The 12,885-nt window shown below is 41.5% G+C and overlaps 1 protein-coding gene across 2 annotated transcripts; it reads left to right on the top strand.

Moving 5' to 3' along the window:
* The first annotated feature begins 2,611 nt into the window (after positions 1 to 2,611).
* Positions 2,612 to 4,631, top strand: LOC116078876 (olfactory receptor 2AK2-like). Of its 2 annotated transcripts, none has more exons than XM_031354238.1 (2): positions 2,612 to 2,655; positions 3,310 to 4,631. In XM_031354238.1, the coding sequence occupies exon 2, from the start codon at positions 3,441 to 3,443 to the stop codon at positions 4,359 to 4,361; it is 921 nt and encodes a 306-aa protein (XP_031210098.1). In that variant the 5' UTR covers positions 2,612 to 2,655; positions 3,310 to 3,440; the 3' UTR covers positions 4,362 to 4,631. The 2 variants fall into 2 exon arrangements, with proteins under 2 accessions (XP_031210098.1, XP_031210099.1); XM_031354239.1 differs by lacking the exon at positions 2,612 to 2,655 and adding an exon at positions 2,932 to 2,988.
* Positions 4,632 to 12,885: the final 8,254 nt, after the last annotated feature.

Here is a 12,885-nt window from a genome sequence, read left to right as displayed (position 1 = left end):
CTGTAACTCTGCTGAGCCACCTCACCAGTCCATGATTACGTTACTAACTGTTTTCTTCTGTAGCATTACCAAAAGCACTTCTACAATCCCTAGGAGTTTCCACATGGATTGAGAGACTCCTCAGAACACACTTGACTTTGTTTGCTGCTTCAAAACTATCACATTCTAGACATATCTTCAGCATAGACTCCCTGCCCAAGCCTGTGGTTAGCATTCACTGAATAAGAAGACTCCTGCCATGGGCACTGTTGTAAAGTGTTGTATAGTCCATGGACTAGGAACCTAGGAATCAGCTGCCTATGAGGCAGGCTAAACCCACATCGGCTTCCTCTGGATCCCAACTCCAGTTCTACTCTGTCCAGGCCCCTGCTTCTTTCTCATTTTCCACTTGAGCAAGGGTCACTGATGTCACCTCAGTGTGCAAGGACATTCATTCTTTTTAATCTTACTACAACTCCCTTCAATTAAATTACTTGGTTGCAGCATGGAGAGATTAAGAGGGCAATTAGAAACAGCGCAATCTATTCTCCATGGGATGCAATGAAGTATCAGCACATTTGAGGGTACCTGGGACTGAGAAGTTTGAGTCTACTTCAGTTAGAAAGTGGTGACCAGGGATAGATGCTATAATATTGGAACTTAACAAAGACTGGGTTATTTGACTCCTAAAATATCATACAGTTGCTTTGGGTTATCTACATCTTTCAGTTCATTACTTATGAGTAGCTGTGTGTATCTCAATGAACATTAGAACCAGAGTTATCAAATTTCCAATTGTAACTGTCACTAATTCAAACAAAACTTTGAGCATTAATTCTGAACTCTATTTAAAATGCTTTTCTGAAATGGAATTCAGACAGCGGCTCCAATGAAACACGTATTCTGTAACTGTGTTTAATTGTGGATGAGAGACTAGTTTTCCCAGAAGGACTGAGACAGAATCCCTGAGAGTCCTAACCTTCATCAGGTAGCCAGATCCTTGGAGACATTCAAAGCATTTGCAGGATGAGAAAAATGACAGTGATTTTATTTCAATTCTACTTTCCACTCAGGTTTTTAGTGCTGGCTGAAGGTCTATTTACATAAGGTAAAAGCAATAACTTCCAAGTTCATAGAGTAGGCATACTTCCTAAAATACGGTTGAGATTGGAGGCCACGAGAGTGTAGCATTTTTACTTCAGAAGACTTGGCTCAGGTGGCTACATCCCTCAGAGCACATTTCCTTTCCTGTGTCTGTTTGGTAAAAAAAAGATCACAAATATCATAACTTCACTATAAAGGTTATTGAGGAAGGCATAGGTGTACCACCTAGTGACTGTGTCTCAGTGGGGCTGAACTGTCAGGAAGTTAGCCCTTGCAGGTTTGTTTCCCTATAAACTTTCTAGAGAGAAGATTTATCTGCAACAAAGAGGCTGTATAGACCACAGTTGAGGTAGTATTGAATAGGTTATGCTAGGATACAACAACAACAAAAAAACCCCATATCCTAGAAATCTGAAGGAAAGGACCCATTTCTCTGCCATGCTCAAAGCTCAGGTGGTGGGGACCAGAAGGTTGGTTCTCAGCTCATTCCTTCAGCTGTCAAGGAGTCCTGCAGCCAGTGAAATATTAAAGTGAATCAGAACTGAGTGAGAATTGTTGAGAAGACACAACTCGTCCTTCCCTGCTTGTTCAGGTATGTCTGACTGGCATCACCTTCTACAGCACACTGCATCCTTTTCTTGTTGGCTCATGTTCTGATTTAGATTAATTCAAGCCTAGAAGCATTACTAGGTATTGCTTTAAAAATATGTGCATTGTGAAAGTGTGTGGAGCCACGTTACCCAGGCTCTGAAGGGTGCAACCATCTCACAAATTTAGGGGTGAGAGCTGAAGCTCAGTGTTCCTGCATGGGAGCACAGGAATGGTAGTCTAACAAATTCTGCCCCTGAAGGAGCAGGACCTGGCAGAGTCACAGGGTTCCTTCTTGGGGGTTACGGAAACACATCTCTTTCTTATTGAGACCTCAGTTTTCAAAACTAGAGTTATCCTAGTATTATATTCTACCATATCCCTGATATGCAGCTGATACTATTGCATTTCTAAAATACTTTAAAATCAGCAAGTTTTTAATTCACCGTATACAGTAAATATTTGTATAATACATGGTACATTTAATTTTCCTGTTGACTCGATTATTTTTCAACTTTCCTGTGAAGTTGCTATTTCCATGTCCCTAGTTCCACCATTTATCCAGAGACCGGGTGCCTTGATGTGTTACTGTTCATGGTTAAATCATTCCATAGTAGAAGCCTGACACATCTGTGTTCATATTCATACTAAACATGCAGGCCAGGGACACAGACCTGTGTGCCTGGTGTGGCTGTGAGAAAAGGCAGCACTGTAGTGGAGACATCTCCAAGCTGCTGCTCATTTTGCTGACAGTGGACTCCTTGCTGAGTCTGGGATAGTCAGGAAAAAAGCCAGAATCACCTCATGTCTTTCTGTAAGGTTTGACGCTGGCTGACAATTCAAATGGACAGCGCTATGTGTGACTGAACTCATGCTGCTGGCCTTAGCTGTGACCTCACAAACAAATAGATCTGCATCACCACGCTAGAGCTGTGGTGCAGGACATTGCAATGTGCTTAGCAGGATGAGGATGTTTATTGTGAGGTGAGAAGCTGCTTATCAGTGTTTTTTTTTTTTAATTCACTTTTACTGTAATTTACTCATCATTGAGGTAGAGTGTGTTGACTTAGAGCTTGGTAAACTTCAGGTTGTTAATTTACTCTATGTTGAGTTCAAATAATGCGTGTAGGACTAGGGATTTAGTTCAGCTGTAAGAGTGTTCACCTACCCTGCAGCAAGCCTTTGTACGATCCATTATTTTATAATGTGGGTGTGACGATGCACACTTGTAATCCTAACACATGGGAGACAGAGGCAGGAGGATAACAAAATTGTGATTTTCCGCTTGGCTACATGGTGATCCAAAACCAACATGAGGTACAGAAATGTGTCAAAAATTTAAGTAAGCCTTTTAAAAGCCCTTCCTCTGGTAAAAAGAGGTGCTTGTGACATGAATCCCTTACAAAGAGCTTGGGGTGTTTGTATTCATAAAGACCTTAAGCAGAAGAGTTTGATGACCTCAAACACGAGAAATGACCAGGAGGAATGAAGGGGATAGAGAAGGGATCCCATGACTTAATGCATGCCCGCTACATGCACCTTCTGAAACACAAAAGTCTTACTTTAGAACTTGTAACTATTACCTATTTTGCAAATTTAGAATAAATAAAAATAACTAGAAGAATTGTTTTTCAATAGATGAAAGTCTAAAACAAGGATAGAAGAGAGTGCCCTTCCTACAGCTGGTCCAGAAATGTGTCCTCAAGGACAGTCCTCACCAGGCCATGCCCTTTCCAGACTGCATCTGCTCTGATGGTCCAGCCTAAGCCATGGAGACAGGAAACTGCAGCTGTGGGACAGATTTCACCTTGGCTGGTCTTTTCCAGTATGGACACATGGACACCTTCCTCTTCACAGTCATCGCCATCCTCTTTGCAGTGGCTCTCATAGGCAACATCACACTGGTCCTCCTCATCAGGCTGGACCAAAGACTCCACACCCCCATGTACTTCCTCCTCAGCCAGCTCTCCATCATTGACATGATGTACATCTCCACCACTGTGCCCAAGATGGCAGCTAACTTCCTGTCAGACACCAAGGCCATTTCCTTTCTGGGCTGTGAGATCCAAGTCTTTATGTTTTTGAGCCTTGCTGGATGTGAAGCTCTCCTGCTGGGCTTCATGTCCTATGACAGGTATATAGCCATCTGCCGGCCCTTGCACTACCCTGTGCTCATGAGCAGGAAGATCTGCTTCTCCCTGGTTGCCAGTGCCTGGAGCAGCAGCTCCATCAATGCTTTAGCGCACACAATGTATGTATTTCAACTTCCCTTCTGTGGATCTAAGATGGTTAACCACTTTTTCTGTGAGGTTCCATCTCTCCTGCCACTGGTGTGCGAAGACACATCCCAATATGAGCACATGATTGTCATGAGTGTCCTTGTCCTTGTGTTGCTCCCCTTCCTGGCCATCCTAGCTTCCTATGCTCGGGTGTTGGTTGTTGTATTCCAGATGGGTTCAGGGCAGGGACAGAGTAGAGCTGTGTCCACCTGCTCCTCACACCTGACTGTGGCCAGCCTGTTCTATGTCACTGGTCTCTGTACCTACACCCAGCCACACTCCTTGCATTCTCCTGGAAGGGACAAAGTGGTGGCTGTGCTCTATTCTATTGTCACTCCTGTTCTGAACCCGTTCATCTACAGCCTGAGGAACAAGGAGGTCATGGGGGCCCTGAGGAGACAAATGGGGTGATGAAGATTTACATGGGACTTTGGGTCACCCTGTGGATTGATCTAAAGTCTGGTCTTGGACACTCTCTGGAATGATTTCAGGATTGATATTTTTGTGGAAGTTTATCAGCTTGTCTCACTGATTGAACAAGAGCACGAACCTTTGCCCACACAGTGTCACACTGAGTTGTTGGTTTGATCTGAATGTTGGTTCCTGAGGAGATGGAAGGGCTTTGTCTCTGTCCCTGCCATCTCTCGTTGCCCATCAGTTTCTATACAGTGGCCTGTTCTACACTTGCCTACCTCTTGCTCTGGAATCTCTTTCAGCAGGTTATGAGTATAGCTGTACCTGTGCAGATATTTTACATAAATCTAGAATATTTCATTAGTTTTTCCTTGTAGGTACAACAATTATATAAGCATGTGTATATGTTTTTAAAATATGACATATTTTAAGGACAATTCTGAAAGATATAGGGAGGGAGACAACTTAATGCTTGCTTTGATACTTGTGTGACTATTACCACGAGAATATGATTTCTAAGCTCTCCTAAGCTGTTTAATGACATCGCGATGACTCCCTTTATTAATACCATCCCACAAAATTCACTATGACTCTGAAATAAACATCAATGGCTCTGTCTGACAGTATGTACTTTGTCTGTATCCATGAACACCTTTATGGTGATCTTCCATGTTTATATTTATGTTGATCACCCATGCTAACTTATGATAAGGACATTAGAGAAAGAGACTCCCTAATGGTTCTTCTTTAGAAATCCATGGAAAATATCTGTATTTTTGTCCATGGCTAATATACAATAAATTCTGAGAGAATAACGCTATTTCAAGAAAATGTCTGAATATCTTTTTAAGAGCAAGATTTTTTGTGTGTGTGTGTGTGTGTGTGTGTGTGTGTGTGTGTGTGTGTGTGTATGCATGTATGAATGAATGAATATAGTATTTCTATATAGCCCTGGCTATCCTGGATCTCCCTATATGGACCAGATTGGCCTCAAACAAGCTGCAACTCTATTGTCTCTGCCTCCCAAGTGTTGGGATTAAAGTTGTGTGCCAGCATGCACAGCTTTTAAAAAACAGTCACTGTGTTTTGTTTTTGTTGTAATATGAAGTCACAGATTCTTTTAAGACACCATATGGATGCTGGGAATCAAACACAGGTCCTGAAAATAGTCGTCATTGTCATGTAGTCCAAGAAACAATAAATGAAAAGTTCTATGCACCTAACTACTTGGGTAAATAACGTGATGAGTAATTCCCAGCATTAAAAATATATATATTTATGTTGTGGGGCAAGAGCAGTGGTGTAGCCGTTAGTAGCACTGCTGCTCTTTCAGAGGACTTGAGTTCAAATCCCAGCATGCTTGTAAGGTAGTTCACAACTGTCTATAGCTCCAACTCCAGGGTATCTGAGGCCTCTGGCCTCCAGAAGCCCATATGTGCATAGATCCATGGCCACACCCACACTTATACATAAATAAAATAATAATAATAAATGTTGTGAAATATTTCAGAGATTCACTATTGCTTCTTTGGAATTGATGCCAATAATTAGAGTGATAATTTTAAAGACAATATAAACACCTGTTCTTGCACAGATGAAAATTAAGTGAAGTGTGTCACTAGGGTGGGTCCTAAGGTTGTGGATCCTGACCCCATTTCCTGTCCTATGCTCTGCTTCCTGAGTGCAGCTAGAATGTTACCAGCCAGCCTCCTGTCCAAACCACCAAGCAGTACCTGCCTACTGCCTCCTCTTCCCCATCTTCCTGGCCTTATTCCTTTGAGATTTCAAACCAAGAAACTTCCTCAAGGTGTACTCTTTGAGGTAGTTTATCACAGCACCAAGAAAAGAACCTAGTTCAGAAAATGGTACCAACTAGCAAAGCCCTAGCTGGGAAAAACCTGAGCACGGGGTTGTAAAATGAATGAGATTCAAGGGCTCTGGAAGTGACTTCTGGCTAGAATGGAGAGTTTAGTTCTTTAGGATAGAAAAACTCCAGTGTGCTGGAAGCAGAACTTAGTGCACATTTTTTTAGAAGCTCAAAGACAAGAACATTGAGGGAAAATGTGGGCAGTGTACACTTCGCTTATGACATTTCAGAGGATAACAAAAAAATCTACCAGGAAGTAGATAGACCCCAGCCACTCATATATTTTAACCAAGAATCTGGCTTCATTATGCCTATGGCCTGAGAACTTGAGTAATGTCAGATGTATGGAAAATGGACTAATTGGCTTGGCAGAGGATAGGTTGTAGGAGCAAGCTTAAAGTTTAGACAGTTTACATACAGGGACTCAGCTGTAGTTGTTGAAGAGGTTAGTGCCATGAAACTTGGTGCTTGGCACAGTGGCAATGGAGAAAGTATCTTGATGGCAAATCCCTACCCATCAAAGGCTCCAACGTGTAAAGATGCGAGTTCACATGAGACAAGAAAGCCTGAACTGAGTCCTTGCTCCTTGAGAGCAACTACCTAGGAGATGCTTCGCTGGGGTCACAACTGATTTGGCTGTGGTTGTACAAATTGGCAGAATTGTTCACCTGGAGCTGTATTTGAAGGCATGAAAGATGAAGGACTGGGCAAGGGGCATGGAGAGTGGCTGAGGTCAGGCAATGTGTGACAGGTTCAAGTCCCTGCATGCAGCTGTGAAGGTGCAGCCTAGATTGCCATGGAGACCTCGGAGTGCTGGAGATGCATACTGTGGGACATCTGCCAAGGGTAACTGTGCACATGATGAGGAGCAGCCAAGGCAGAGGCTGTGTGTGTCACAGGCAGCTAAGCTGGAGCAGTGGGGCTACCTAAGCCTTTGGAACAGAGTGGATTTCAAGGGACATGAAATTGCAGGGTTTATTGTTTTCTGGGCTGCATTTTGATCATGCTGTAGTCTGATCTTTCCTTACTATGCCCTCATTCCTCTCCTTTAAATGGGAATATGTTTTATATAACTTTCTATATTGGATATTTTAGAAAAATATTAATTTATTTATTCACTTTACATCCCAGTGAAGGCCCCCTCCCCCATGTCCCTCCTCACACAGCCCTTTTCCCCATTCCTTCTCCCTTTCTCCTCTGAGAAAGGGAAGTACCCTCTGGGTACCAATCCACCCTGACACATCAAGTCACTGACAGACTGGTCACTTCCTCTCCCACTGAGTTCAGACAAGACAGTCCAGTTAAGGGAATAGGATCCATAGGCAGGCAGGGTCAGGGACCGCTCCTTTTCCACTTGTTAGGGGACACACATGAAGACCCAGCTACACATGTGCTACATATGTGTGGGAGGCCTAGGTCCAGCCCATGAATGCTCTATGGTTGTTGCTTCAGTCTCTGGGAGTCTCCAATTGTCCAGGTTAGTTGACATTGTTGTTATTACTGTGGCGTTCCTATTCCATCTGGGTTCCTCCATCTTTCTCTCAACTCTTCACAAGGCTCCCCAGTTCATTTTATGGTGGATATGGGTCTCTTCATCTGTTTCAGTAAGCTGCTGGATAGAGCTCCTCAGAGGGTTATTATGCTAGGCTCCTGTCTTCAACATAACAGAGAATGATGAACCATGACAGGGGTTGGTCCTTGTTCATGGGATGGGTCTCAAGTTGGGCCAGTTTTGGTAGAGCATTTCCTTAGACTCCACTCTATCTTTGTCTCTGCACTTCCAGGTACTTAAACATGTGAGTCTTTGGGGACTCACATTCTTTATTCAAACCTGTACATTTCAACCTGGTTCTCATAGGCCATATCTCAATGCAAATTGTATTTTGTTCAGCCTCAAAGTCCCCATATCCTTTAACAGTCCCTAAACTGTTGGAAAGCCCAAAGTCCAGACTCTCACGAAACCCACAGCAATTTATTAATCATGGTTCTCTATTAATAAAAACTTAAAAAGCAGAATTATTGCCAGGCAGTGACAGCACACGCCTTTAATCCCAGTGTTTGGGAGGCAGAGGCAGGTGGATTTCTGAGTTCAAGGCCAGCCTGGTCTACAGAGTAAGTACCAGGACAGCCAGGACAACACAGAGAATCCCTGTCTTGAAAAAACAAAACAAAACAAAACAAAACAACAACAAAAAAAAACAAAAAAAAAAGACCTTCATTGTATTAAGGACTGCCCTAGACCCTCTGTGCTGCATCTTGTGGTCCACACTTCTGCCTGCAAACCCAGATCTACACTCCATTGCTGCTACTCAGGACAACCACGTGAGATCCCCACAACCCAATCCCCTGCACATCAGGTCTCCCAGTAATCCCAGAAGCCATGAGGTCTGTCCTTATGCTCTGTACTCCAATCAGTCCACACCTCTACCTGCAAACCTGGAGGCCTGCAGGTATTAGAGACCATCAGCTGTGCCTGCATCTCTCAAAGCCTGCTGTCACCCAGGACAACCAGAGTCCTGAAGCTATCAGGTAATACAATCCCTGGAAGCCTGCGGCCATGAGAGATAACTAGCTCTACCTGTAATCCCAGGGCTTGCTGTCATCAAGAATGACCTGCTCTACCTGTAGTCCCAGAGCCCTGCTGCCAACAGAGATACCATGCCTGCTAATGCTAGCGACAACCAGACAACAATCAACAAAAGCCAGGGCATTATGGCACCACCAACATCTAGCTGGTCTACTACAGCAAGCCCTGGATATCCTAATATACATGAATCACAAGAAAATTACTGTAAGTCTATTGTTATGAAGATGATAGATGCCTTTAAAGAGGAAACAAATACATTTCATAAAGAAATACAGTAAAATACAATCAAACTAGTGAAGGAAATGACCAAAACTGTTCAAGACTTTAAAATTGAAGTAGAAGTAATAATGAAAACAAAAACTATGGTAATTCTTGTTGAGAGCAACTTTGTTTGAACATTAACTGCTCTGTCAGCCATAAGTGCTTGCTGGTACAAAGTCTTGGCCTCCATGGGAAAGTACTAACCCAGTTGAAAATTAACAGCTGCCTCAGTGGGAACATACTAGCATAGATGAGAACAAATACCTATAAATCTTACTGTTAGGTATCTAACAACCCATTTTGTTATGAGAATACCTGCTGGGCTGGAGAGATGGCTCAGCCGTTAAAGGCTAGGCTCACAACCAAAAATATAAGAGAATACCTGCTATAGATTTTACGGTTAGGTATCTAGCAATCCATTTTGTTGTTATGAGAACAAATATGTATTGATCTTGTGGACAGGTGCCTAGCTACCAGCCCAGTTGGGAACAAACAGCTATGGATCTCATGGACAAGTACCTAGCAACCTGTTCTGTTCCATTTCCCCTGCTGAACTTTTTACCTAGAGCTAATATCCTGGCCTTAAGAACACCTGCACCCCCTGGGAGACAAAGCGACCCTACTCCCTCTCCCTAACCCCTATCTTGCTTCTATGAGTATATAACCAGGGTGGGAAAAATTAAAATTTGTCAGCTTGATCAGACTTACTGACTTGCTGTCCATTATTTGCATCTCTTGTCCCTTCATTCTCTTCCAAGTTATACCCCAGTCCCTGTTCAACTGCCCCATGGGTAGGGGCAATCCTGGAAATGAAAAACCAGGGAAAGAGAACAGGAAATACAGATGTGCACATCACTGATAGAATAAAAGAAATGGAAGAGAGAATCTCAGGTATAGATGGTCTGATATAAGAAATCAATATATCTGTCAAAGAAAATGCAAAATATAAAATTTTCTAACAGAAAATATCCAGGAAATTTGGGACACTATGAGAAAACAAAACCTAAGAATAATAGGCCTAGAAGAAGGAGAAGATTCCCAGCTCAAAAGCCTAGACAATATCTCCACCAAAATCACAGAAGGTAATTTCCATAATCTAAAGAAAGAGACAGGTATAAACTTACAAGAAGTTTACAGAATACCAAATAGATTGGACCACAAAAGAAAATCCTCTTGCCACATACTAATCAAAACACTAAATGTTTAGAAGTAAGAAAGACTATTAAAAGCTGCAAGGGGAAAAGGCCAAGAAACATATAAAGACAGACCTATCAGATTTTTCAACAGAAACTCTAAAAGTCAAGAAGGTGCTGGGAAGATGTCTTATAGACATTAAGAGACCACAGATGTCAGCCCAGACTACTATAGCCAACAAAACTTCCAATCACCATAGGTGGAGAAAATAAAATATCCCAGGACAAAACCAAATCTAAACAACATCTTTCTACTAATCTAGTGCTACATAAGATACTAGAGAAATATTCCACCACAAGGAGGGCAATTACATCCAAGAGACACAAGAAATGAATAATATCTCAACAGCAAAACAAAACAAGAGAATCTCTCTCTCTTTGTCTCTCTCTCTCTGTCTCTCTCGGTCTGTCTCAAACACACGCACACACACACACACACACAAATACATACACACACACACACACACACACACTACCACTACCAACATCAAAATAACAAGAACTAACAATCACTAGTTATAATATCTCTCAGCATCAATTCATAGGCTAATAGAGTGAATGTGTAAAGAAGTTTGATCATTCTTCTGGATACAAGAAACACACCTCAGCAACAAAGATAAACATTTGTTCTGAACTACAGGTCTGGAAAATGGGTTTCCAAGCAAAAGCACCCAAGAAATAAGCTGAAGTAGCCATTCTAATATCTAATAAATTAGACTTTCAACCAAAGGTAAGCAAAGAGATGGGAAGGACACTTAATACTCATTAAAGGAAAACCACCAAGATGATGTCTCAATTCTCAACATCTATGCCCCAAATGCAAGGACATCAACATCCATAAAAGAAACATTAAAGTTTAAGTGACACATCAAAATCCACACATTAATAGTGGGAGACTTCAACACCCCATTCTCACCAATGGACATGTCATTGAGACAGAAACTAAACAAAGAAATAATGAAATTACCTGAGATTATGAATCAAATGGACCTAACAGATATCTACAGAACATTTCAACCAAAACCAAAAGAATATACTTTCTTCTCAGCATCTCACAGAACTTTCTCCAAAACTGACCATATATTCAGTTACAGGGCAAGCCTCAACAAATACAAGAAGATAGAGATAACCTCATCTATCTTATCAGATCACCATGGAGTAAAGCTGAACTTCAACAACAGAAACAACAGAAAGCCTAAATTCTTATGGAAATTGAACAATTTTCTACTCAATGGCTACTGGGTCAAAGGAGAAATAAAGAAAGAAGTGAAAGATTTTCTAAAATTCAGTGAAAGTAAAGGAACAACATATGCAAACTTATAAGACACAATATAAGCTATGCTAAGAGGAAAGTTCATAGGACTAAGTGCCTTCATAAATAAATTGGAAAGATCTCGTACTAGCTACTTAACAGCACCCCTAAAACTTTAGAACAAAAAAATGCAAACACATCCAAGAGGAGTAGATGGCAAAAAATAATAAAACTCAGGGCTGAAATCAATCCATAAGAACTAAAAAGAACAACACAAGAATCAATGAAACGACGATCCAGTTCTTTGAGAAAATCGAGACTAACTAAAAAGCAGTGAGACAATACCCACGTTAACAGTATCAGACATGAAAATGGAGACATAGTAACACACACTGAGGAAATTGACATAATCATTAGGTCTTTCTTCAAAAGCCTGTTCTCAACAAAATTAGAAAATCTAAGTAAATCTAAGTAAAATGATGATTTATCAGGATAGACTCCACTTACCAGAGTTAAATCAAGACCAGGAAAACTACCTAAATATTCTTATAACCCATAAGGAAATAGAAGCAGTCATTAAAATTCTCTAGCAACAACAAAAAAAAGTCCAGGTCCAGATGGTTTTAGCATAGAGTACTACCAGACTTTCAAAGAAGAAATAATACAAATACTCCTCAAATTATTCCACAAACTAGAAACAGAAGAAACTTTACCAAATTCATTCTTTTCTTTTAAATTGAGGAAACATTTTTTACTTTTTTTATTAGATATTTTCTTTATTTACATGTTATATGATATCTCCTTTCCCAGTTTCTCCTCAGAAAAAAAGAAATAAAATAAAATAAAATAAAAATTAAAAACAAAAACAAAGCAAAAAAACCCTGTTCCCTCCCCCCTCCCCCTGCTCACCAACCTACCCTCTCCTGCTTCCTGGCCCTGGCATTCCCCTACACTGGGGCATAGAACCTTCACAGGGTCAAGGGCCTCTCCTTCCATTGAAGACCAATTTGGCCATCCTCTGCTACGTATGCTGCTAGAGCCATTAGTCCCACCATGTGTACTCTTTGGTTGGAGTTTTAGTCCTTGGGAGCTCTGAGGGTACTAGTTAGTTCATATTTTTGTTTGTCCTAAGGGGCTGTAAATTTCTTCAGTTCCTTGAGTCCTTTCTCTAGCTCCTTCATTGGGGACCCTGTACTCAGTCCAATGGATGACTGTGAGACTCTACTTCTGTATTAGTCAGATACTGTCAGAGCCTCTCAGGAGACAGCTATATCAGGCTCCTGTCAGCCAGCACTTGCCAGCATCCATAATAGTGTCTGTATTTGATGACTGAATATGGGAAGGATTCCCAGGTGGAGCAG

Source organism: Mastomys coucha, unplaced genomic scaffold, assembly GCF_008632895.1.
Source record: "Mastomys coucha isolate ucsf_1 unplaced genomic scaffold, UCSF_Mcou_1 pScaffold5, whole genome shotgun sequence".
In the NCBI taxonomy this organism is placed as follows: Eukaryota; Metazoa; Chordata; class Mammalia; order Rodentia; family Muridae; genus Mastomys; species Mastomys coucha.
Note: the sequence above shows the minus strand (reverse complement) of the source record. Positions and strands in the feature narration are given on the sequence as shown.